Below are 23,529 nucleotides of genomic sequence, written 5' to 3' on the forward strand. Positions count from 1 at the left end.
AAGAGCACCATGAATCTAGAATCCCTTTGTACCTAGAGAGACAATTTGTCTCAGCTGTTCCCCTCTCCTCCAGGCAGTTGTGACCAGTGGGTAGTTAAATAGTGGCTTCCCTTTTTACTCAGCAGATCTATGAGATCAGACTCTATTAAACAGAAGGAGGGATGACTGATTCCATTTGCATCTCAAAAATAAACTTTAGAAATAGCAATAGGTAGTCAAGTGCCTTTTCTTTTGGTAGAAGGGCATGTACTTAAAGTTTCCTAGTCATTCTGGCATTTTCCATTACTTGGATAATTTAATGTTTTCTGTTAATAGTGTCCAAATAGGTCATAACTAAATGCCTTTTTTCTGCCATATTATTTGTCTCAGTTTTTATCAAAGGACTTACAGAACCGTGACTTTTTGGTAAAATAATGTTCAAATATAATTATCTTAAGTATTTAGGTCTTATGGAGGAAGTGGTATTGCATAGTACTTAAAAACTGGGACTCCTGAGTCAGAATAATCCTAGCTTGACCACATATGACTCTGTCCGCGCTCTGAGCTTTTTAATTAACTAGTTAATTAATTTTTTTAATCTATGAAATAGCAATAATAGTACTTTTTACCTCAAGGATCATTACGAAGATGAAATTATATAGTCCATATAAAAAGCATTAGTGCAATGTCCATCACACAGTAAGTGTTCAGTTAGTGTTGGCTCTTATTACTAATCTTTCTTTTTTCAGTGAAAAGAGCATTAGTCATCTCATTTACACCACTTATCTGTCCAGTGATCATTGCTTCAACTGCCTAAAAGATTCAGTGTAGGTATAGGGTATAAATTTAGCTATTTGTGTGTGTGGGTTTTTTTTAAAGATTTTTATTTATTTGACAGACAGATCACAAGTAGGCAGAGAGGCAGGCAGAGAGAGAGAGAGAGAGGAGGAGGAGGCAGGCCCCCTACTGAGCAGAGAGCCCGATGTGAGGCTTGATCCCAGGACCCTGGGATCATGACCTGAGCCGAAGGCAGAGGCTTTAACTACTGAGCCACCCAGGCGCCCCTAAATTTAGCTATTTGATCTTAAAAGCTACGTTTTAAAGCTTAATCAGGGTCAAATTGACTTACAGCAAACTATACATGTTAAAATGTACACTTTGATAATTTTATACTACAATTTATGTGTTCATTTACCTATTGACATTTAGGATGTTTCCTGGGTTTTGGCTGTTATAAGTAAAGCCACTGTGAATATTCACACACAAGTCTTTGTGTGGACAGAGGATTTTGTTCTCTTAGGTAATTACCTAGTTGTAGAATGACTGGTTCTGATGATAGGTATATGTTTACCTTTTTTAAAAGACTACTAAACTGTTTCCAAAGTGGTTGTCCTGTTTTCTATCCTCACTAGCAGTGTATGTACGTTCCCTTCCACATTCTTGTCAGTATTAAATGGCCGATTACAAAGCTATTTTTTAAATTATTACTCTTTAATATCCTTCTTTTATGTTGTTGTTTTTTTTCTTTTATGTTGTTTTAGACTATATATCGTTACATAAGAAGGGTTATTTGGAAAAAGCACAAAATATGCCAGGTAGCTAGAGATTTTTAACTTAAAATTTAAAAAGTATTTGTAATTATACTTTAATCTCTTTTCTGGGAAGTTAACAGATGGTTTGCTAAAAATACTGGCTAATTGGGGGAGATACACTTCCTTAAAAAGCTAATTTTCTAATATGTGTACCTGTTCTATGTATGTGCTTTTTTCCTTTGGTAGAGTTTTCCAGAAAAGGACCTTCTGCACTGTCCATCTAAGGATGCAATTGAAGCTCATTTTATGTCTTGTGTGAAGGAAGCTGATGCATTAAAGCATAAAAGTCAAGTAATCAATGAAATGCAGAAGAAAGATCATAAACAGCTATGGATGGGATTACAAAATGGTAAATATTGCAGTTTAATTTCTGACTACCACTTTATAAAGTATGAAATAACTATAATCCTGTGAGTAATTTGTACATCTTAGAATTAGTGATACAAGTTTAAATTCCAGCCTCTACACACAAAATTTTGCAAAGAAGCTACCTTGTAGTATTCCCTTACATTGTACTATATCCTTCTCATTATGGATTTTCTAGCATTAGAGTTGCTTTGCCCATAACATCAGATGGTATAAACTTCCTGCATTTAGCTTCTGGAGAAAGTGCCCTTATTGCTAGCCATGATCTTTCTAGAATTACAACTGCATATCTTGTGTGCATGCTAGAGTACCTCCCCTTAGGTAGAGCACAGACTCCAACACCTGCTTTCTCAGAGTACTAAGACTTGCTTTGTACTTGGATTCTGTCTCTCCTGGCTGGGATTTAGAAAATACATTCAAGGGGAAAGCTGAGAGGAATCTGCAGCTTCCATCTATATTTTTCATCTTTTAGATCCTAGCTCCTTAATCTTGCCTGCATTGATTGTCTTTGAATGCCTTCAACACATTTGTCTTATTTACAGGTAGCCATTGTTTTGCATGGGTCCAGTATGCATGAATTTCAGTTAACATGCTGTAGTTAAATAATACCAGGTCCTTAACAGAATGGTTCAAATTTCACTTGGTACTGTGTATTAACTGAAATTACATGAAGTATAAGCTATATTGCTAACTCTTTAGTCCATGAGTCATTTAACAACAGATATGCATCATGATCAAAGACCAGTCACATCACTTCTTTCAGTGTCTGTCAGTGAATCATCATTAGTCATCTGTTATTTATTTTACCCACAGACAGCAAAGCATGTAGTTGGGTTGCCTCCTTGTCTCCAGATAAGCCCATATAACATTTTATAAAATTGCATAATTGAGAGAGGTAATTGGCCAAGAAAGATGAAAGTATGGCAAAGAAACAAAAAGTGATAATGCTGATAGCAGCATTTTACTAAAATAGTGGAATTATAGAGGAAACTACTGACGGTGGGAATGTTGACACTACCACTACCGCCTTTTGAAAGACTAGATATGCAGCCACAGGAAATTAGTGAAGGTGAACTCTCCACATAAATGAGGTAGAGGTTGTGACAAAAAGGGTGAATTTATCCCCGAGAAAGTGATGCTGGCAAAAAACTTAGCATTAAAGGATCTCTCAGAGATATTTCATGACATTGGAAATGCAAACGGTAACATGTTTGGAAATTGATCCAGACTTAGAAAGGAATATGACAGCTTGGCAAGGTTTAGGAAAGATGCTTCCTTGTAGGGTATGTGTCAAGAAAGCAAGCACTATTAAAACTGTGCTTCAAGTTTTTACAGAGCAGTAAATAAAGGGCTTGAATTCTCAGCATTTCTAATGTTTTAGATTACAGTGTACTAAACACATTAGTTTTATACATTTATAACTGAGTTTTAATGTTTGCACAATTTTTAAAGATTACACATTTGGTTATTAAGATCACTTTATGTGGTTTCTTGGTCACTTTTCCAGGCCTGCACTGTTGTGTAAAGCAACAACTGCCTATGTTTTATCCATCTTTTGTAGTTATTTTTGGATAGGGAATTAGTTCAATATAAGGTAAACTTTCATGGCAATAACTAGGAATAAAATAGAAGACCCACCTTCCCCCCCAACTCCTCCCAGAAAAAAACCGTAATTTTAAAAAAACGTGAACCATTTTTATCTTTTGGACTATATTGTCACCATGTCACGGAGGTGTTTGTGATTATTTAGTATTAAAGTTTCGATATGCAAAACAGGGCATTATCTGAGACTTCAGTAATGCAAAGGTACATATTTTATGACACTCTGTACTCTACATTAAATGTTCTCATTTCTTTTAAATCTCTTAGATTTGAGTTTCATGGAGTTGGTCTTTAGATTTGTGTTTCATGGAGTTAGTTTTATATTTGTGTGTCTAGTATTTCTAAATTAGATTAGATTAGATTCTAAATAAGATTACAAACTCTGCAAAGACAGGCCTTTGCCTCTTTTATCTTACTGAATATACAAATTCCTATTAAAAGAGTTTACAGCCCTTTAAGAAGGTGTACTTTTTCCTTTTTCTTGCTGGCTATTTGAAGATGAACTGGAATTTTAGGAGACTTGTGAATAAGATAACCTAAAAGGAAGAAGGCCAAATCTTGTCAAGAAAGCAGGGATATGAGAATAATTTGGCTTCAGAATTGAAGTGAATAATTTTAATTGGTATTTAAATAGGTGTTCTTGAAATCTATGGTGAGTGTGGTGAGTCTGCTATAGAGAGCTTTGGGATTCAGCAGAGGATTCTAAAAATGCTTGAAATATTTCACTTGGGGCATTGGAGGCTTGGGCATGGTGGGTGGTGGTTAAGAATGTTTAGGGACACGTGGGTGGCACAGTCAGTTAAACATTTGACTTCGTTTCAGCTCAGGTCATGATCTCAGGTTCATTAGATCAAGGCCTGCACCAGCTCCGCTCTCAGTGCAGATCTCCTTGAGATTCTGTCTCCCTCTGCCCTCTTTCATGCTCTCTCTCTCTCAAATAAATAAATCTTGAGAAAGGGGGAAAAAAAAAGTTGTTTCGTCTCAGCTCTCCTAGCAGCTCCATAGGGCAACTCACTCAATCCCTTCAAGCTTCAGTTTCTTTATATGTGGAACAAGAGACGATCTGCTATGTTCTTTTATAGGTGTCCTGGAGGCTTTAATGAAACACTCCTACAGTTTATGTGAAAGTGCACGAAAGGAAGTAAAGTTGTTTTGATAAAAAGAATTGTTGAGAAGTCATGTTGGAGACCCTAGAACAGGGGTTGGCAAACTATGATCATGGGCCAGCCACCTTTTTTGTAAATAAATGAATATTTGTTAGAACCCTTCCACACCCATTTATTTGTTTATTGCCTGTGACTGCTTTCATGCTGTAGTAGCGGAGCTAAATAGTTCTAACAGAGACCATGTGGCCCACAACCTACAATTTTACTCTCTGACCTCTTAGAAAACACTTGGCAGCTCACAGAAGGTTGATCAGACCAACAGCTCATATTTATCATTCACCTAAAGCATGAGTTGAAATGTCACATTCAGAACTTGGTATAACGACTTAGTCTAAGTACTTAATTATTGGACTTGGTCTAATAATTGCATTGCTGTTTTTTGGCCTAATATTCCTTTTTTCCTGTTTTTATCTTAGCACCTATTATTTCTTGCATATACAACTGTTTTAAAGTTAGCATTGCTAAGTTTAATTTTGTTAAATTAAAAAAATTTATTAAATTACTTTTCAAATTGAGTTTCATTAAATCTGATTTAAAATGGTATGTGGTTAAAATGTACTTTATTCCATTTTTATTTTTAGCTATACATTTTTTTCGTAGCTGGTATTGTTTGTATTGGTAATGATTGAGGTTACACTCAAAATCTTCTGTGTAGGGTACCCTGTGGGTACTGGAGACCTTGGTAGTTTATTTATTCTACTTTTAAAAAACTAAAATAATTCATTTAGGAAATTTTTAACTACGTAAATGTTGTTGCTAGAGGATATATTTTGGGGGCGTCTGGGTGGCTAAGTCAGTTAAGTGTTTGCCTTCGGCTCAGGTCTTGATCTCAGGGGCCTGGGATTGAGCTTGCTTCTCCCTCTCCCACTGCCTGCTGTTCCCCCTGCTTGTGCTCTCTCTCTTTGTCAAATAAATAAAATCTTTAAAACAAAACAAAAGAAAACAAAAACAGAGGCACCTGGGTGGCTCAGTTGGTTAAACATCTGCCTTTGGCCTAGGTCATGATCCCAGAGTCCAGAATCGAGCCCTGCTTTGGGGTCCCTGCTCAGTGGGACTGTGCTTCTCTTCCCCTGGCCCCCAAGCTGGTGTGCTCACTCACACACTTTCACACGTGCACGCAAAAATAATAAAATCTTTTTTAAAAAGAATATATTTTGGGATAAAAGACTGAATGTTACCTACATTAAAGTAAATTGGTAAAATGTGGGTGTAGTATTCCTTCTGCCTAAAATGCCCTTTCCATCTTTTTGTCTAATTCCTACTTCTATTTTAACGTGCATCTTCATTGTCACCTGCTCTGTGAAGCTTTCTTTTTAAATTTTTTTTAGGCAACAAATATTTATAGGACATCTAACATGAGCCTTGACACTCTGCTAGGAGTTCGTGATCAGCAGTGATAAAATAGACATGCACTCTCTTTATGGAGCTTATGGTGGCATGGAGGCAGAATTATCCATATTTTCATGCTGTCATGCCACCTTGTCCATTTATATGCATTTTTGCTCTCATATTTTACCACACTCTGGCATAGTAATTCTACTAGAATGTAAATTTCTCCTGGTTAGAGTGTAGTATACATTTTTGAATCCCTAGCACCAAGTCTAGTCTTAGGCATAGAGCAGATAAAACAAATACTAACTGAATGACTATTTTATTCCTTTTTAATACTGTAAGGAAATAAGGTTAACAGCCTTTTATAAGTAGTTTAATACTACTTATTAAAGTAATAGAGGAAGTGTTTTGTTTGAATTTATTTATGGAAATCCAAAGGAAAGTCTTACTAATTTGTGAATGCAAAGATACTTCACCTTTTGGTTTGTCTAATTGTAAATTGGTCAGAGTTGAGGCATAGCAGATGGTAAATGTATTTCATTCAGAACTGCACCTGTAGATCATAACAACTAAACAATTTAAACAGTTTTTGAATACTTTCAAATGCTAATTTTAATTTTTCAGATCTGTGTGAAAGAGAAATAAGAAAAACTTTTGAAACCAAGAAAACTCATTTAAGACATACTGTGCCTTTCAGTGTTTTTTATGGGTTTTCATTTTAGATATAAAAGTATTTAAGCTCCCTGTGACCACAAAAAAGAAAAGAAAGTAACATTTTTATCATTTCTGAGGCTGTTACCACTACACGTGCAGGCTCTTTTCTATTAAATGTCAATGGGCTGTTTTCTTATAAGCAAGAGATTTAAAGAAATCTCTAAAAAATATTTTTAACATAATATATGACTTAGTTTTTAGCCTTGGTTTTTTGAGTATACTAAAAAAGATAGCATTAAATAAATCCCTAGTCCCTCAGTCAGTTATTTGGTAGTGTACCATTTTAGCATAAAATTGGTTTCTAAGAGGAAAGTGATTAGTGAAGGGTGATTTTTTATAACAAGTCATAATATTTTGAAAATACTTCTGTTTGCTAGGTGATATAAAAGGTAATCGTAATGGTTTTATCTCTTTGGAAGCTTGTATGATAAAGACAGTAGGGTTGTAATTGCATTGCTTTGTTTTTATCAATTGCATATAGTAGATTCAGTATTGGACTGACAATCTGTTGGTCTAAGAAGGATCTAATATTTAACTCATATCAGTTGTGTGGTCTGGCAGATCACTTTCCTCTGTGAGCTGGAGTTCCTTATAAATGAATGTGCTAAGACTTCCTGAGACTTGCATTCAAGGACTATAAAGTGGTGATCCCATAGACCTGCATTCTTATGATTAGATGTTTTCAACTGATTCCAAAGGATTTCTTGGAAGAAGAATTACTGTTGATAATCGCTCTCTCCCCTTGCTCCCTCTTTCTTCCTTCCCCTTCCCGCCTTCCTCTTACCTTTTCCCATTTCCCTGTTCCCTTATTCCCTCTCCCTTTTGCTCTCTCCCTCTCCCTGTCCCCTTGAAGCAGGACTTAAGTGAAAGATAACTTTCCAGAAATAAGTGTGGTATCATAGAAGGAGTACTAAAACAGAGAGAGAAGAGATTTTAAGACTCAGCTCTGTATCTTGAAGCTTCAGTTTCTGTGATTTTGTTACAGTGTCAGATACTGTTCTAGATGTAGGTGGTATGGAAGAGCTTCCTAAGTAGAACCTTCAACCTTTTTTCTGTATGAAAGGTCACTATTTGATAAGCTTTCTGTTTGTCTTTTTTTTTTTTAATTAATTAATTAATTAGTTTATTTGACAGAGACACAGCGAGAGAGGGAACGCAAGAGAGGGAGTGAGAGAGGGAGAAGCAGGCTTCCTGATGAGCCGGGAGGCTGATGCGGGTTGAAGGCAGATGCTCAAGGACTGAGCCACCCAGGCACCCTGTTTGTCTTTACCAAAAGATTTTTAGGGGCACCTGGGTGGCTCTGTCTTCAGCTCAGGTTATGATCTCAGGGTCCTGGGATCGAGTCCTGCATCAGGCTCTCTGCTCAGCAGGGAGCCTTCCCACACTCTTTCTCTGCCTGAGAGAGAAATCTTTAAAATCTTTAAAAAAGAAAAAAAAAGAAAGAAAAGAAAAGGAAGATTTTTACCAGTCATGAGAACACTGAGCCTCCACTGTATAAATAAGAGCGGAGAGAAAAGTATAATGAAGCCCCACTATGTGTCACCCAGTCTCTGCAGTTAGCAATATGTGGCCAGTCGTCTTTCATCTATTATTTCTTACCCCTCCCCCACTCTGGGTTTATAGGAATTATTTTCTTTCATCCAGTGCCACCAGTACTGCTTATAGATTTATTCCTTCATAGATTTTATACTCTGATATTTAATCAAGTCTTGGAAACAACATTCATTATAGGAGAGTTGTGTCCAGATCCTGGTAGTTTGGTTTAGTCAGTTGCAAGAATCTGCCAGGCACGGGGGCCACTGGGGTGCACGTGACAGGCATAGCCCTTCCTTCAGAGTTTACAGTCTACTAGGGGAACCAGACGTTAAACAGATAGCCTCTAAATAATTATTACATTTATAGCTGGGGTTGTAGAGGAAGGAAGAAGGGATAGAGAGCAGGGTGGTTGTGATGAAAGTGTTCCAGGCATAGGGAATGATCTGGGTGAGGCAGAGAAGCAGAAAAGAGCTTCTGAGAGCTTAGAGGAGACCACTCTCACTAAAGCATGGTGATCAAGATTGAGAGTGGAAAGTCGCAAACAGTACAAATTAGGCCTGGCAGTACAAATTAGAATGAGACCCTATCTATCCAGGGCTTTATAGGCTATTTTAATGATATTGAACTTAATCCCCAGGAATGGAGGTGGGATAGATAGGGGACCACTGAAAGATTTTAAGCAAGAATATGACAGAGTCAGATTTTCTTTTTAAAGGCATCTCTTTGAATGCAGTATGGTTAGTGAATTCAAAGAGAGCAAACATGGAATTAAAAGACCACTAGGAGTCCATTCCAGTGGTTAGGTGAGACATGGCAATTGTTTATAAATGATGGCCTTGAGGATAGAGAGAAGTAGGTGGATTTGAGAAGTATTTGAGATATAGAATTGTTAAGACTGAGTATTTGGTTGACTGTAACAAGTAATAGAATAAGAACTGTCAAAGTTGATTCCCAGATGTTGCAGAAACTAGTGAGTGCGCCTAACTAGTTTTATGCAGCTTACACATATTATCCAAAAGTAGATCTTTGCTGTTTTGTTACATTTAAGATACCACTTTTTAATGCCCAGTCCCTTAGTACAATTAAACATTTTTTTAAAGATTTTATTTTTAAGTAATCTCTACACCCACCGTGGTGCTTGAGCCTACAACCCCAAGATCACGAGAGGATCAAGAGTCTTAACCCTCTACCAACTGAGCCAGTCGTCACCCCTCCTTAATGCTGTTGTAAAAGGGAATGTAGGTCACTTTGATGCCATACTTGTTTTTAAATGTCACCTGATTTCTGCTAATACTGTTTTGCTTTCTGAATGCTGAAAAACAAAATTTTGCTTACAGTTGACATCAGGCTTACTGGTTGATAACATCCATTCATACTTTTAAGTTGAAACATTTGCCTGTCTCCTTACCTCAACCACCTCTCCCGTTCTCCATTGTTTCATAAAATTTTTGGTTTGGGTTTTATAATCCTTTTAGTTCTTTTAATGTCTTGAGAAGTAATTCCCCTTTATGTATTAACTTAAAGCAGCATACCTACAAAAGCAGAGTAGCTATGTTATTTCTGAGCCTATTGAGGGATTTTTATTTCAGCTCCATTTTTTCACTTTCTTCTTTGAAGATCATTCTGTGTTGGAGAAAATGGAAGCTAAACAGAAGTCTAGTAGTTGAGCTTTCTCTCTCTCTTATGATACTGTCTTCCCCAGTAATGTTTTCCATGTTTTCTTTCTTTGCCAAACATTGTTTAGGAAGTTCATTTTGCCTTTTTGATTTTTTTATAAGCCTCATCTTGGGGTTGGCGTTGGCCTTCCTGCTACTCTTTTTTTTTTCTTTTTTTTCTTTTTTTTTCTTCCTGCTACTCTTAACATGTTCCTTGTATTAGGGTTCTCCAGAGAACCAGTTTCAAGAATATATACATAGGGGTGCCTGGGTGGCTAAGTCGTTGGGCATCTATCTGCCTTCGGCTCGGGCCATGATCCCCATGTTCTGGGATCGAGCCCTGCATCAGGCTCCCTTCTTGGTGGGAAGTCTGCTTCTCCCTCTTCCACTCCCCCTGCCTGTGTTCCCTCTCTCGCTGTCTTTCTCTCTCTCTCTCTCTGCCAAATGAATAAAATCTTTTTTTTAAAAAAAAAGATATATAGGGGCGCCTGGGTGGCTCAGTGGATTAAGCCGCTGCCTTCGGCTCAGGTCATGATCTCAGTGTCCTGGGATCGAGCCCCGCATCGGGCTCTCTGCTCAGCAGGGAGCCTGCTTCTCTCTCTCTCTCTGCCTGCCTCTCTGCCTACTTGTGATCTCTCTCTCTCTGTCAAATAAATAAATAAAATCTTAAAAAAAATAAATAAATATAAAAAAAATTAAAAAAAAAAAGATATATACATAAAAAGAGATTTATTATGGGAAATTGGCTCATATGATTGTGGGAGCTTAGAAGTACCATGATTTGCCTTCTACAAGCTGGAAATCTAAGAAAGCCAGTCATGTAATTCAATCTGAGATAGAAGTCCTGAGAAACCAGAGGAGCCAGTGGTATAAATTCTAGTCTAATGGCGTGAGAAGATGAAATGAGTTGTCTCAGCTCAATACGTGGGCAGGAAAAGACTGAATTCCTTCTTCCTTCCCCTGCCTTTTGTTCTGTTTAGGTCCTCAACTGATTAGGTGATGCCCACCCACATCAAGGTGGACAGTCTACTGAAGGTTCACCTATTCAGTTACTAATCTCATCTGGAAACACTCTCACAGTCTTTCCCAGAAATAATGTTTAATCTGGGCATTCCATGACAAGTCAAGTTGACCCATTAACTATCACATTCCTGATAAAACTTGGTCGTGTTTTATGGGTGTCATTTTAATGTTAATTCATTGAATTCATTTAGTTACTATTACTGAATCTATGCTGGAGTTAAAGCAGTGAACGGAACAGACTGATATTCATACCCTTATGCAACCAAAATTATTGTGGGGGAGAGGGAGAACAGATAAATGTGGGAGGTATGTGTGTGTGTGTGTGTGTGTGTGTGTGTGTCTATCTCTGTATATATGTGTATCTAGTATATCTGTATATTTATATCTATAAAATACTTCTATGTGTCACATGATAATAAGTGCTGTGGGAGAAGAGTAAAGCAAGGAAATATGAGAAAGAACTGTATTGGATAGGGCATTGCTATTTTAAATAGAATGGTCATGGAAGGTCTCACTGATTTTGTGACATTAAGTATAGATCTGAAGTAGCACTATGTGTTTATGTAGGGTTAATACCTTCCTAGGAGAAGGAACAGCAAGGGCAAAGCCTTGAAGTAGGAGAATGCTATGCAGTTTCGAAGAATCTAATCCTGTTTACAGCTTTTTGAAGTTAAAGATAAAGTAAGGTTTTTGTTTTGTTTTATTTTTCTAGGATCCCTCTTCTTCTCTAGTCTTCCTGTCATATTTTCCCTCTACCTTTATAGCCTCACTTTTTTTTTAACATTCTTTGTAGCAAAAATGACACTAGATATAAAAAAATCTAGTTTTTTTCATAAGTCTCCTGGGACACAAAGCATCCTTTTAATAGTTGCTTTTACACTATTTCAAAAACAATAAACAAAGTGTTAAGAATAGCTACAAGGAGGGATTGGACCTATTTATATTAAGGTGGTTACGGAAGACCTCTTTGAAGAGGTAATATTTAACCTGAAATCTTAAGGATGGGAGAGAACCAATCATTTAAGGGAATAACGTGCTTCAAGGACATGAAGCAACAAAGAGTTTGGTATGTTTTAAGGAACCAAAAGAAGGCAACTGTGTCTTGGAAAATAGTGACCAAGAGGGAAGGGTGACATGAGATGAGATTGGAGAGATGGGAAAGAGCTAGCTGATATAGGCCAACGAAAATAATTCAGATGTTAAGTGCAATGGGAAGCCTTTGGAGAATTTTTAAGCAAGAGCGATGAGATGCAAAAATGATGTAAGAGCATTGTTTTCTGAATGGAGAATGGAGCCTCGAAGGGAATTGGAGAGGCCACAGCAGTAGGTCCAGGTATCAGATGATGGTGGCCTCTAGGGTGATGATGGTTAGAGATGGAGAAAATTCACTAAATTTGGGGTTTGTTCTGGAGGTAGAATGGACAGAATCTATTACTAGGTTGGCTATAAGTTTAGAGTGAAAAAAGGGGAAATAATTTCTGGATTCCAGCTGGGACATCTAGATGGATGGTGCTGCTTAGTACTGTGATATGAAATAACTAGATGGAGAATAGGTTTGGGTTGGGGAAGAAAGCCATTGAGAAGGTCAACTTTGAGGCTGAAAGTTTGAGATGTCTCTGAGACACTGATGTAGAGATAAATTGCGAGGTAGAGAGGGATTGCTAGAGTTAAGTATTGTGACTGTGTGTCAGTAGATGGAGGTGGCTTGATGAATTGAATGCTGCAGCTTCTAATTTCATACTGGTTTACTTTTATAAGTACATCTTTATTATATATTATTTATAATATATATATGTATAATATATAATTTATATATTATTTTATAAGTACATCTTTAAGGATATGACGGTTAATGTTCCCAGTGATATAAGGCAGTGAAATATGGAGCAATTCCATATATTCCTGATGTTTGGTGGTTCTTTATACCCACTGTGCTGACTTAGTCATTTCCATTATTTTGCCTGCAATACAAGAAGGTGAATTAAAGCTGTGTGTGCGGCATCCAGGAATCTACTACTTTATTAGAAAGTTGCTTAAAGCAAATCATTAACCTGCTTAAGCATTCGGTTGAATTTTACTGTGGAACAGACGAGCATTTTACTCTACTATATTACGTCTTTTAAATCAGTCTCTGTGTTCTACTTTCTGTAATTAAAAATAATGATGGAAATCTGAATAGTTTATGTATTTGTGTTTTAATGTAAAGCTATACAAATACTTTGTTAGACTTCTGGAGAAAGATTGCTCATGAAATTACATGATTTAAATGAATAAGTAAATTTGGTAATAATTTGGATCATAGCCTCTTACAGTTCTTTGGGTAGACTTGGCAGTGAACATCATGGACAGTAAAACTTGGTGAAAACATTTAGACAGTTATTTCATAATATGCTACACATTATCCTAACATAAGTTCGTTGGAAAGAGTCCATTAATAACTGTGAATGGTTATATGTCCCAGAGTTCACCAGTGGTAGGGAATATATATTGCATATGAGATGCAGTTGATATGTGTATAAATCTGTATAACTAAGTTGATTGTCTAAGTTCGGATTAATAGTTGAAAATACTTTCAGTGAATATTTAGTGTTATAGGAACACGAAGATTTGATTTGTAATGTCCTTTTAATTTCAGACCATCTATGGTAAAATGACTGCTTCATCATATCTTTTATTTATATTTGATCCAGTTAAAAAACTTTCTTAAAATTTATTCCTCCTAACATACTGTCATTTTTTCCCCATAAAGTCAGTGTGGGAGAGTTTAAGAAGCTTTTCTTCCACTCTATAGAGGAAATGCAAGCAAATATCTGTCTCATAAATGATTTTCACTGTTGGAGTCATGGCCTGTCATTACTATTTAAATTTATAAAACAGTTCCTCTTAAAAAAAAGAAAATTACACATTACAGGTATATATGCATTTGTAGTTTAACTTAATTTGTTTTTAAATGAATATTTTGTTTTGAAACTTAAGAATTTCATGATTTAAGAGAACAGAAAACCTCAGAGGTACTTATTTTCCCAATTTTTGTTTTGTTTTGTTTTGTCCATTTGCTCATTACTTTTCTTAAGAGTACCATTTCTCAAAGTGTAGACAGTTGGGTCAGAAGTATCAGCATGATGTAGGAACAGATTAGCAATGTACCCTAGACCAACTGAATCACAAACTCAGGGGTCCCAGCAAAGGGTCCCAGCAAAAGGTCCCAGCAAAATGTCCCAGCAACCTTACGGTTCCATAAGCCCTCCAGGTGATTGAGATGCACTAAAGTTTGAAAACTTCAGTTCTCTGGAGCAGGATTTCTCAACCTCAGCAATATAGATATTTTGGAGTGAGTAATTCTTTGGTGTTGGGGCAGTGGCAGGGAGGGAGCATTGTGCACCTTGTGCATTGTGGGGTGTTTGGGAGCATTCCTGGTCTTTGTACTCACTCACTAGATGCCAGTAGCACACTACTCCCCACTCTCTAACATGACATTAAAAAATATCTCCAGACATTGCAAAATAGCCCGCTAGGGACAAACTGACCCATTTGAAAACCACTGCTCTCGAGAGAAGTGATACAGAGGTAATGGGGTAAACTGCTTCTCCTCTAGAGTAGCAGGGATCACTTATCGAATACCCAGTTTCTGTGCTGGGCACTTCACATGAGTTATCATTGTCGCTGGAGCCGCCCTGCAAGATAGGTTTGAAAGTCTGTCGACTGGGCCAGCCCATTTATGAAGTTTCTCTTCTATTTCATCAGTCCTACCCTTGAGAACTAGGATGTTGTTACAGGGACTCATTTAGGGTGTATTTGGAACAAAAGGAGTTTGGCATGTAAATGAATTAAGAGTTATTTAAACCAGTTACCTCTTCTTATCTGTAAACCTAGCGGTGTGAACTTCTTATTATAACACTTAGCCATAATTGTTTCTGGATGGCGATTATTGTACTTTTGCTGTAGTGATTATTGAATGACGAATCAATAGCATGCTGTCATTTCAGTGAGACTAATTATGCTTACATTTTTAAAGAGACACGTATTTTCTATAATTTTCCTTTTCCCTCTTTCGTTTCTTTCCATCTTCCTCTCCAGTTCTCTGGGGCATTTGATGTCATTCTGCATATCTTAGCACTCCTTTCCCTCTCTCTTACCTCTCTTTTAATTTGACCTCATCTCTGACCCATTCCTTCATTATCTTTTTAGGGTCTGAATGGTCAGATAGTTAGATTTTTGTTGAACAGTTTGTAAATAATGCCAACCAGTGTGTTACCTATTCCCAGATACCTCTTCCATGCACTTTTTAACAAAGACCTAGAAATTACTTTATTGAAGATTTCAGAGTTTCAAGCTCCTTCTCCCCCACACTCCCACCCCCATCCCCTATGACATTCTGTTTACTCTGTTTCTGCCTGTGCTGACCTGTTTGGATTAGTGGCTGTGGTAATGAGTTTTGGATGTTAGAATTCTGTGTATTAATGATTTAGTCCTTTCTTGAACCAAAGAAGTGAGTATGGCTCTATAGCATTGCTAATTTATTATTCATTGCATGTCTCGTCTCTTGTATCACATTAGAAACTGTAAAAGATTCAGAAATTCTTTTATGTGAAAAAATTAGCATTGAGAGTTGCAAGATTTTAACACGAAAACTAGAAAAGAAATTGCTCATGAAAGAATGAGTGCAAAATAAATAAATTTGTTCATCTAAGATGTAGTGTGTTCAGTCAAGTTTTGATTATTACCTTCAAAATGGCTTTTTAAATAAGAAGCATTACTTGCCACTGGTTGCCTTTAGGATCCAAGCTATCCTTGATTTCTGGGGTTTTTTTGGTGTTTTGTTTTGTTTTGTTTTGTTTTGTTGACATCTAGACTATTTCTTTCCCAGTAGAAGGATATCAGTAAAATATCCGAAACAGCATTTTTAATTGAAGTTAATTTAATAAAAGATTTGGCCAAAAATGACTTCATTTTAAGTTACTAAAAGCCACGCTGAAAGCTAAACTTCAAGGTTTTGTGGCTCTTTTTCTTAAGCTAGCTTCTTGGTTTTAAATATACTATTTGGATTTTTTCCCCAACAGGTATTATGGTATTAACCTGCATTGACTTTCTAGGTATTTCAAGGTGAAATTATTTTATGTAGGATTATAAAACTCTATGAAAACATCTTCTACATATTTTTTTGCAAGTTAAAAAGTATTGTATTGATATTTGTCCACTGAAAATATAAGGGAGGGGTGGGGTGGAAGAGGGGATGTCAGTGGAAATCTAATATTTAGGAAGTGGGAAGAGAAGATAGTTTCCATAGCCTTACCGAGTTAAGGGGAAAGGCTTTACATTTAGAAGTTTTGTCACCAGTATTTTCATAATAACTTATTTTTAGGTGTTACTACACTCAAAAGAATATTCTGTGAGATTTAGGTATTTGATTTATAAATTGGCAGTTGAGAAATACTGGTAGAATAATTTCAAATATTAATAATATTTTCAGGTTTACCCTTAGGATTCTTAGATATCCTGATTAAATTTTTTACCTTGTTTGTTACATTGTGTATATCACTTATCACTAAAAGCTACTGATTACAGTTTAAAATCATAGTATTTAGTCCAAAATAAACTCATTATAGGAAATAATAAAATGTAATTTATAAAATGTTAGACGGTCCCTATTTTTTGAGGTGTGTATATAATTTTAAGAATCAATCTTGTTTTGGTAATGAGTTACAATAAATTAATTTTTCAGTAAATGCCACCTGAATAATCCTTTTAGCTAAAAATGAACTATGATTGGATGTTCCAGTTTCGGGCATTTTTGTTCTTGTCTTCTTTTAGGAGGTAGTTCCTAACTGAGTGATGTTTTCCATCCGTTATCACAGTGCATTTCTCCTTGTTCTCATTGAAAAATTGTGTTGATGAATGTGTTGAAGCAAATAATATTTATTTTTGCAGCATCCACTGCTAAGTGTTCAGTTTTGTCATCCACAACTGTGAAAGGAGACAAGATTTGTTCAACTATTATACCTGACACTACCATGAATTTTGAAGTCCAGAACTCTGGAGTTTTTGAAAATATGAACATTCCATTCATAATTAGTTTCCCAGATTCCTGTTAATTATAGGTCACTGAATTGACTCAACTTGGAGTTTTTCTAAGCAAGCAGTGTTTTTATTCATAGAAATACAGCTGAAAGTTCCTTGTGATTCGTATGGTATTGTATCCCTGAGAGTCTACTGGCCCAGTGGTGTCAGGTACATGTTTTACCTGCTTTGCACCTCCGTTCCCTCCTGTGTAAAATGAGGATAGCTATTCAGTAAGTTGCTATGAAAATCAAACAATGTGAAACCCATATAGGATGTTAAAAATAGCTAAGTTCTGTATAAGTATGTTACTACTAATGAAACCCACCTCTGAGGTCTTACTATAATCAGAACCCGCAACTTTTCACTCTAGCTTCACTTCAGTGTATTTGTATTTTTTTTTTTTTTGTATAATACCGTTTCTTTACCAACCTAATTTTTTACTTAAGCATCTGTTGCTTGGTTATCTGCCATTTGAAGAGATGGGGGTTGGGTGGAGAGGGCTTGAACCATTAAGCACTCACTGCCGGTGCAAGATCAAGGACAAATCAGATCTATTAGAAATTGTGATAATTTTATGTATGTCAGTTCGTCTTCTCCCAACTATATATTAAGTGAGGGAAAGAACCTCTCATGTACTTGTTTTATTTTGTTTTTATTTTTTAATTCTCTACAGCTCCCAGCACTTATTAGGTACGTAAAACAAAGCCAATAAATAGTTTGATAGATTTAACTCTATGCAGATCCTTCAAAGTAAAAAACTTGTTTGAGCACACTATTCTTTCTGTCAACTCTTTACCCTTTCTGCCCTCTTCCTTCCTTAGAATTAAACTGGAGATTCATAGTATGAACCATTTGCAAATGGGGGAACTTTTTGTAAAGGGATACTTTTCATGTACTTACCATGGAGAGGTTAGATGGGTTTGAAATAGAAGCGAATTTATCTGGAATTATATTACATTTACTAAAGTCTTGTGATGTCCTAGGCCTGGATATTTTTATATGTGTTATCTCAGTAGTGTCTCACATGAATTAGATAAACATCATCAACTTTGGAAACAAGGAAATGAGCTCACAGAGCTAGTAAGAGATGGGACACGAATTTGAACTTAGATCTCTGATTTTAAAATGGTTGTGTTTTCCATTACATCCGAGGGTTATTAACTCTGGCTACATATTAGAATCATCTGGAAATTTCTAAAAAGTACAGTTGTCAGGACAGCTGAAATAATTGGTCTGAAGTGGGTCCCTGATGTTTGTCTTTTTGTAAATTCCTCAGGTGATCCAAGTGAGCACCTAAAGCTGAGGAATGTTGCACTGTACATGGTGTCTCCTGACCACTGGGCCCCCCCCCCCCCCCCCGTACACCCCACTCCCCAGTTTTTAAAGCTTTTGTTATTTGTCAGTGAGTATTAGTGGGATTTTCTCATCAAAAGCATGCAGGGTTCCTTTTAGAATAGACAGAATATCCTGCATAGTACACATTGCAAAGATACAGTGAATATAATGGAGTATATTTTTTTTCCTCTGTCAATCTTTCAAAAATTAAAATAGATTTTTTTTTTTGGTCTTAGAATTCTGTTGTGCCTTCTGAAGTGAAAATGAGCTTGATTACTTGTTGAATTTGTTTCTGTCCCTCTGATTTTAGGAAAGTGATAAACTGTAATTTAGTCTAAGAAGAAAAACATTTTCTCAATTTACAGTAGCTTTGAAAGGTAATAAATCAGATTATTGGTTATAAATCTATAGGTAATTTACACGGGGAAGCAGTTAATTAGTCTTGGCCCACCACTGTGCTATAAATCTGTAAATCTCTATTTGGGAAACAAGCTACTTTAAAGATCGTCTTTTAGATTAAATGAAGACTGATTTATAATTGAAGATCATTCTTTTTTTTTTTTAATTTTAACAGGAACACATAGAATAGTTTTTTTTAGCATCATGAAATTTTTGAATTTTGAGGCTCTTTTATGTAATTATTGGCCCAGTTTCAAAATAAATTTGAAATTAACTTTTCTTAATTGGCTGAGATACAGTTATTGTGTCTATGTAAAAATAAAGTCAATTACTGGGATTGACATTAGAGATGTTGTAACTTGCTTATGGTTTATTGTGATGTTGAAATTAAAATTTACAGTCTGCTTTTTCAAATTCCTACTAAGATTAGTTTTAAGTTTCCAGCAATGCTTTTTAAACCATTTATAAGGTAACCAGCTTTTACTGGCTCTGTTTATAGACCTGTGCTATAAAGTATAACAGTTCTGAGCCTCTCATCTTCCCAGATCAACGAGAAACCTCATTTTTTTCACCATCATGCTTATCCCCTCTGTTGTAATATCTGAAGACATGTTAGGAGAGGGAGGAGTTGAGAAGAAATTGTTATTAGATCTTAATTAAAGATAGTAGAGGTAGAACTCAGATGAGCCTGCCAAGACTTGAGGATTCAGATGTTGGCCTAGGTGTTCTTGGACTACCATTCCTGCCCCCACCATTTCACCATTTCATTTCCTCTTTTCTGGAGGTTAATGCAGTCAAAATTGATGGAAGGTAAATGTAACTAAACTGTTCCCACAGCATGAGAGGGGAGGGCTTATGGTAGTTGAAATGGTTGGAGGAAGCAAAAGCGGACATGAGGGGAATTTGGTAAAGTGTTGCAGCTGGATTGTGTTATGGCTCTCAAGCTTCCCACCTGGTTAATGAAGGCTACTCAGTTGCATAACTCCAGGAGGCAGCATTCACACAGAATTGCATGTGAGTGGTGCAAGCTCTGTGGCCCTTGGCCAGACTGAATGCTCCAGCAGTCTTGTGATGATGAGGTTTTGGCAGAACCACTTTCCCATACTGGTTTTGACAGTTACATTTGCTGAATCTGGAAGCTCAGTGTCTTCTCTTGTTGACTCTGAGGCAGCCTAAGATCATTTGTGTAGTACTTACTTTGTGCCAGATACTGGTGTATTTTGCATGTATTAACTAATTTATTTCTTCCAATGACTGTGAATATGTACTATTAATATCTTCATTTTACAGGCAGTTCCATTTATAGGAAATTGGAACACAAAGTTTAAAAGTATCTTGCTCAAACTCTGGCGGCTATTAAATGGCAAAGCTAGGAAGCAGACCAAGGCGGTATGGTTCTAGAGTGTCTTTTTTTCCCACCATGCCATGCTATATTTGGGATTCCTTCTTTTTGTTGTTCCCCATTTCCCTAAACCAGTCAGTCATGTCATTATTTAGTCATTTAAACATTGATTGGGCATCTGCTTTGTGCCAGGAGCTTTCTAGGACTGAAGACAAAGGCCTTGCCCTCATGGAAACTATGTTTAGTTGGGGGAGAGAGACAGGAAATAATTTGACATGTGAATTGGGTAATTTCAAATAACTAAAAATGTCTAGATAGAAAATAGAACAGTGCCTCAGTTTGAATTAAGGGGATCTTCTCTGAGGAGGTGGTGCTACGTCTGTTGTGACTTCAATGATGAGAAAGGAGCAGCTCTGGGAAGATAAGAAAAGCAACAATTCAAAGCAAGGGAACAAGCTTGGTGTTTTCTAGGGAGAGAAGACAGAAAGCATATGACTGGGAGCTTAGTAAGTAAACAGCTTGATGGGCAGTGCGATCTCAGAGGACTTAAGGAGCACCTGCGTTCCCAGAGGGTGAGAGAGAAAGACGTTTTGGTTGTTCATCCGCAGTTTGGGCAGGGAGTCTGCCCGTGTTACAGGAAGTAAGGAAGTGCAGTGGATTTTTAAGTAACTACTCCAGTACTTCTGAAACCATATTGTTAAAGTACATCATAAAGCATTTTTCCTTATGGCCCATTAGAAACCTGTGGGAAATTACTAATGATACGATTTGACTTATGTTTTGGAAGACCATTCTAAATGTTCTGTTGCAGGGATACAGGTGGAAGGACAGAGTCCATTTAGGCTGTCACAGTGGTTCAGTGAGAGCTGACGGTGCTTATGAGAAGTTGTGGTGGTGAATACAGAGAGAATAAATTACACCCCGAATATGTATTTATATTGATTACTTTCCTTGATGTTAGTTTTCCAGGCAGTAGCACTTCTATTGTAGGGCAAAGGAGCAAATGTCATCGCTCAGTTTATTGAGACAATTGATAGCCCAGGTTGAAATTTGCCTGAGATCCAGGTTTTATTACTCTTTTGATTCATTCAAAGGACAAATTCCCTAGGGTACAATCCTCCTGCCAAGATGAGTGTTTACATGCGGGATTAGGGATTAGCCTTCTTTAAGACTGGCACTCCTCTCAGCCTTAATGCAGAGGCCAGCCCTCTGGTCCTCCCGTCTTCTGTCTTCATGATGAATTCTCAGGGGGCCCCCGAGGCCTTCCCAAGGCTTCTTTGCTTTGGTCTGCACCCCCCCACCACCAGATGGAGCTCAGTGCTTTAAACCTCAAAGAGAAGGGCTCATGGAAACGCGTGGGTGTAGTTTGTTGGGCAGCATCCAAGCACAGTGCTGTATTGCCACATAGTGTTTATTCCCTGTCATGGTTCAGCTGAACACCCTATTAACCTAGGATTCTCTTAATACGACTTGACTTAGAAGACAAGTGAGTTTGAAGATACAGGGCCCCTACCTGTTTAACGCACCTGCCTTTGGCAGCCTATCAAGTAATTTATTTATTTTTTTTTGTTTTGCTTTACAATGATGTTTACATATTACATATAAAGAAATTAATTCAAATAGGTGTATACTTGGACATACCTTCTGCTATGTATTTTGAAAGTCTCTGGTCAAAACACTACATGTATTACAAGGCCGATTGTAGTACTGATTCAAATAATATTGTTGATAAATGCAAAATTTTCTGAAGCTATGATTTTTAACTGCTCTTCTCTTTAAAGAAAAGCTTAAAGTCTGTGTTTTGTGTGCTGATACTTATTCAGGATGCTGTAAATCTATTCTTTTTGACATCAAAGATCTTAGAAGATTAGGAGGTGGACAGAGTGTGTATGTGGAGGCTGCCTCCTTTCCTACAGCTGGGGGGTCCCAGCTGGCAAAGCCACATTGCCGAACTGAAGCTAAACAGCAGTCTCTGCAGTCCCTTAGATGTCCTCCGCGTCTCCCAGGGAGCTCTTAGACACACGTATTATTTGTGACATTGGAATGTTAAAATTTATTTTGCCTTGAGTTCTTAACTCATAAAGCTTAAGTGGAAAAACAGATATATTATTTAAAATTGCAAACTTTTTCTCGCAATTTTTTCCCATGTGAGTAACAAAGAATAGAAAACTTTATTTTTTAAGCTTCTTAGGGAAATAGTTGATTTTTTAAAATGTTTTTTCCTGAATTTTAAAAAATTTCTAAGACCAGTATAAAACCTTAATTCAGCAATGAGAAAGAAAAGTTGGTGGCCACCAGGATCTTGAGGAATTCTATTTTTAATATCTTTATTAAAAAAATAGTTTCACTTTCTATAAGGGAGTCCTTCAGTTGTGTGATTCTTCATTTTGTAGCCTTCTTAAATGAATAAGCTAAGTTTAAAAAACAGAAACCAACTTATCAGTCATACTATTTTTGGCTCTGGCAAGAAGGATTTAAGTTATCTTCCCTTCTCAAATTCTTCAAATAAACTAAGTGTCCGCTAGTTTTAATTTTCTCCTACTTAGTTCTGTTTTAGATTTAGAACTAAGTTAATGTGAAAGTTCTTGAAATTGATATATATGTAAATATAGTTTAAAAAACGAACAGCTAAAGACGATTATGCTTTTTTTAGCTTCTTGTAGGTATTGCTTTCATGAAAATAATTTTTATGACTTAATTATAATAACAACATGGTTATATTCAAAGTACTCTTGATTCTTGGTGTAAGAAATCAGTATGTTTTTGATTCAGTATGTTTTGTTTGGGAAGGGATCGGATCTTCCTTCAGACAGCCCTACTGACACTTTGGGTCAGCTAAGTCTTGGCTGTGGGGAGCTGTCCAGTGCATTGTAGTATGTTCAGCAGCATCCCTGGCCTCTACTCACTGGATACTCATATCACACATAAACAGTTGTGACTGCCAAAAATGTCTCCAGACCCACTGCTGAGCAGAAGTCTCTCCTGGTGAAGAGCCAGGGTTTTAAAAAACACTCAGTTAAAAACAATCTAGATCACTCTTGTAATAAAGATTGGCATGTGGTTTTTAGCAAATGCTATTTTAATAAAAGAGGGTGTCTTTGAGAATTATAAAGTTTTGTTTTTGGAATAGGTATTTTCAGTTGAACCTCTTTATTTCATCTGTAAGTGAATTAGTCAGTTTGCAATTGATTTATTTCTAGTCACCTACTTATTTAGTTGCATACCTAGGTTTAGAACCCAAAATGTTTTCCAAAAAAATATGTATATAGTATTCTCTTGTTCATTCTTTGATTTAAGAGTGTATGTTATGGGGTTGCCTGGGTGGCTCAGTGGGTTAAGCTTCGGCCTTGGGATCAAGCCCCTCATTGGGCTCTCTGCTCAGCAGGGAGCCTGCTTCTCCTTCTCTCGCTGCCTGTCTTTCTGCCTAC

At 36.7% G+C, this 23,529-nt stretch overlaps 1 protein-coding gene across 6 annotated transcripts in view; it reads left to right on the forward strand.

The window, feature by feature from the left end:
- The window catches only part of ATG5 (autophagy related 5), a 125,109-nt gene that overhangs the window by 43,536 nt on the left and 58,044 nt on the right, over positions 1 to 23,529 (forward strand). For 4 of the 6 annotated variants that reach the window (XM_032338917.1, XM_032338922.1, XM_032338916.1 and 1 more), the window contains one exon: positions 1,758 to 1,920. The exons of the other annotated variants lie outside the window; for them this stretch is intronic. In XM_032338917.1, the coding sequence (XP_032194808.1) occupies positions 1,758 to 1,920 (163 nt within the window). The remainder of the gene's footprint in view (positions 1 to 1,757; positions 1,921 to 23,529) is intronic. 6 annotated transcript variants of the gene reach the window in all.

This window comes from Mustela erminea, chromosome 4, assembly GCF_009829155.1.
Source record: "Mustela erminea isolate mMusErm1 chromosome 4, mMusErm1.Pri, whole genome shotgun sequence".
In the NCBI taxonomy this organism is placed as follows: Eukaryota; Metazoa; Chordata; class Mammalia; order Carnivora; family Mustelidae; genus Mustela; species Mustela erminea.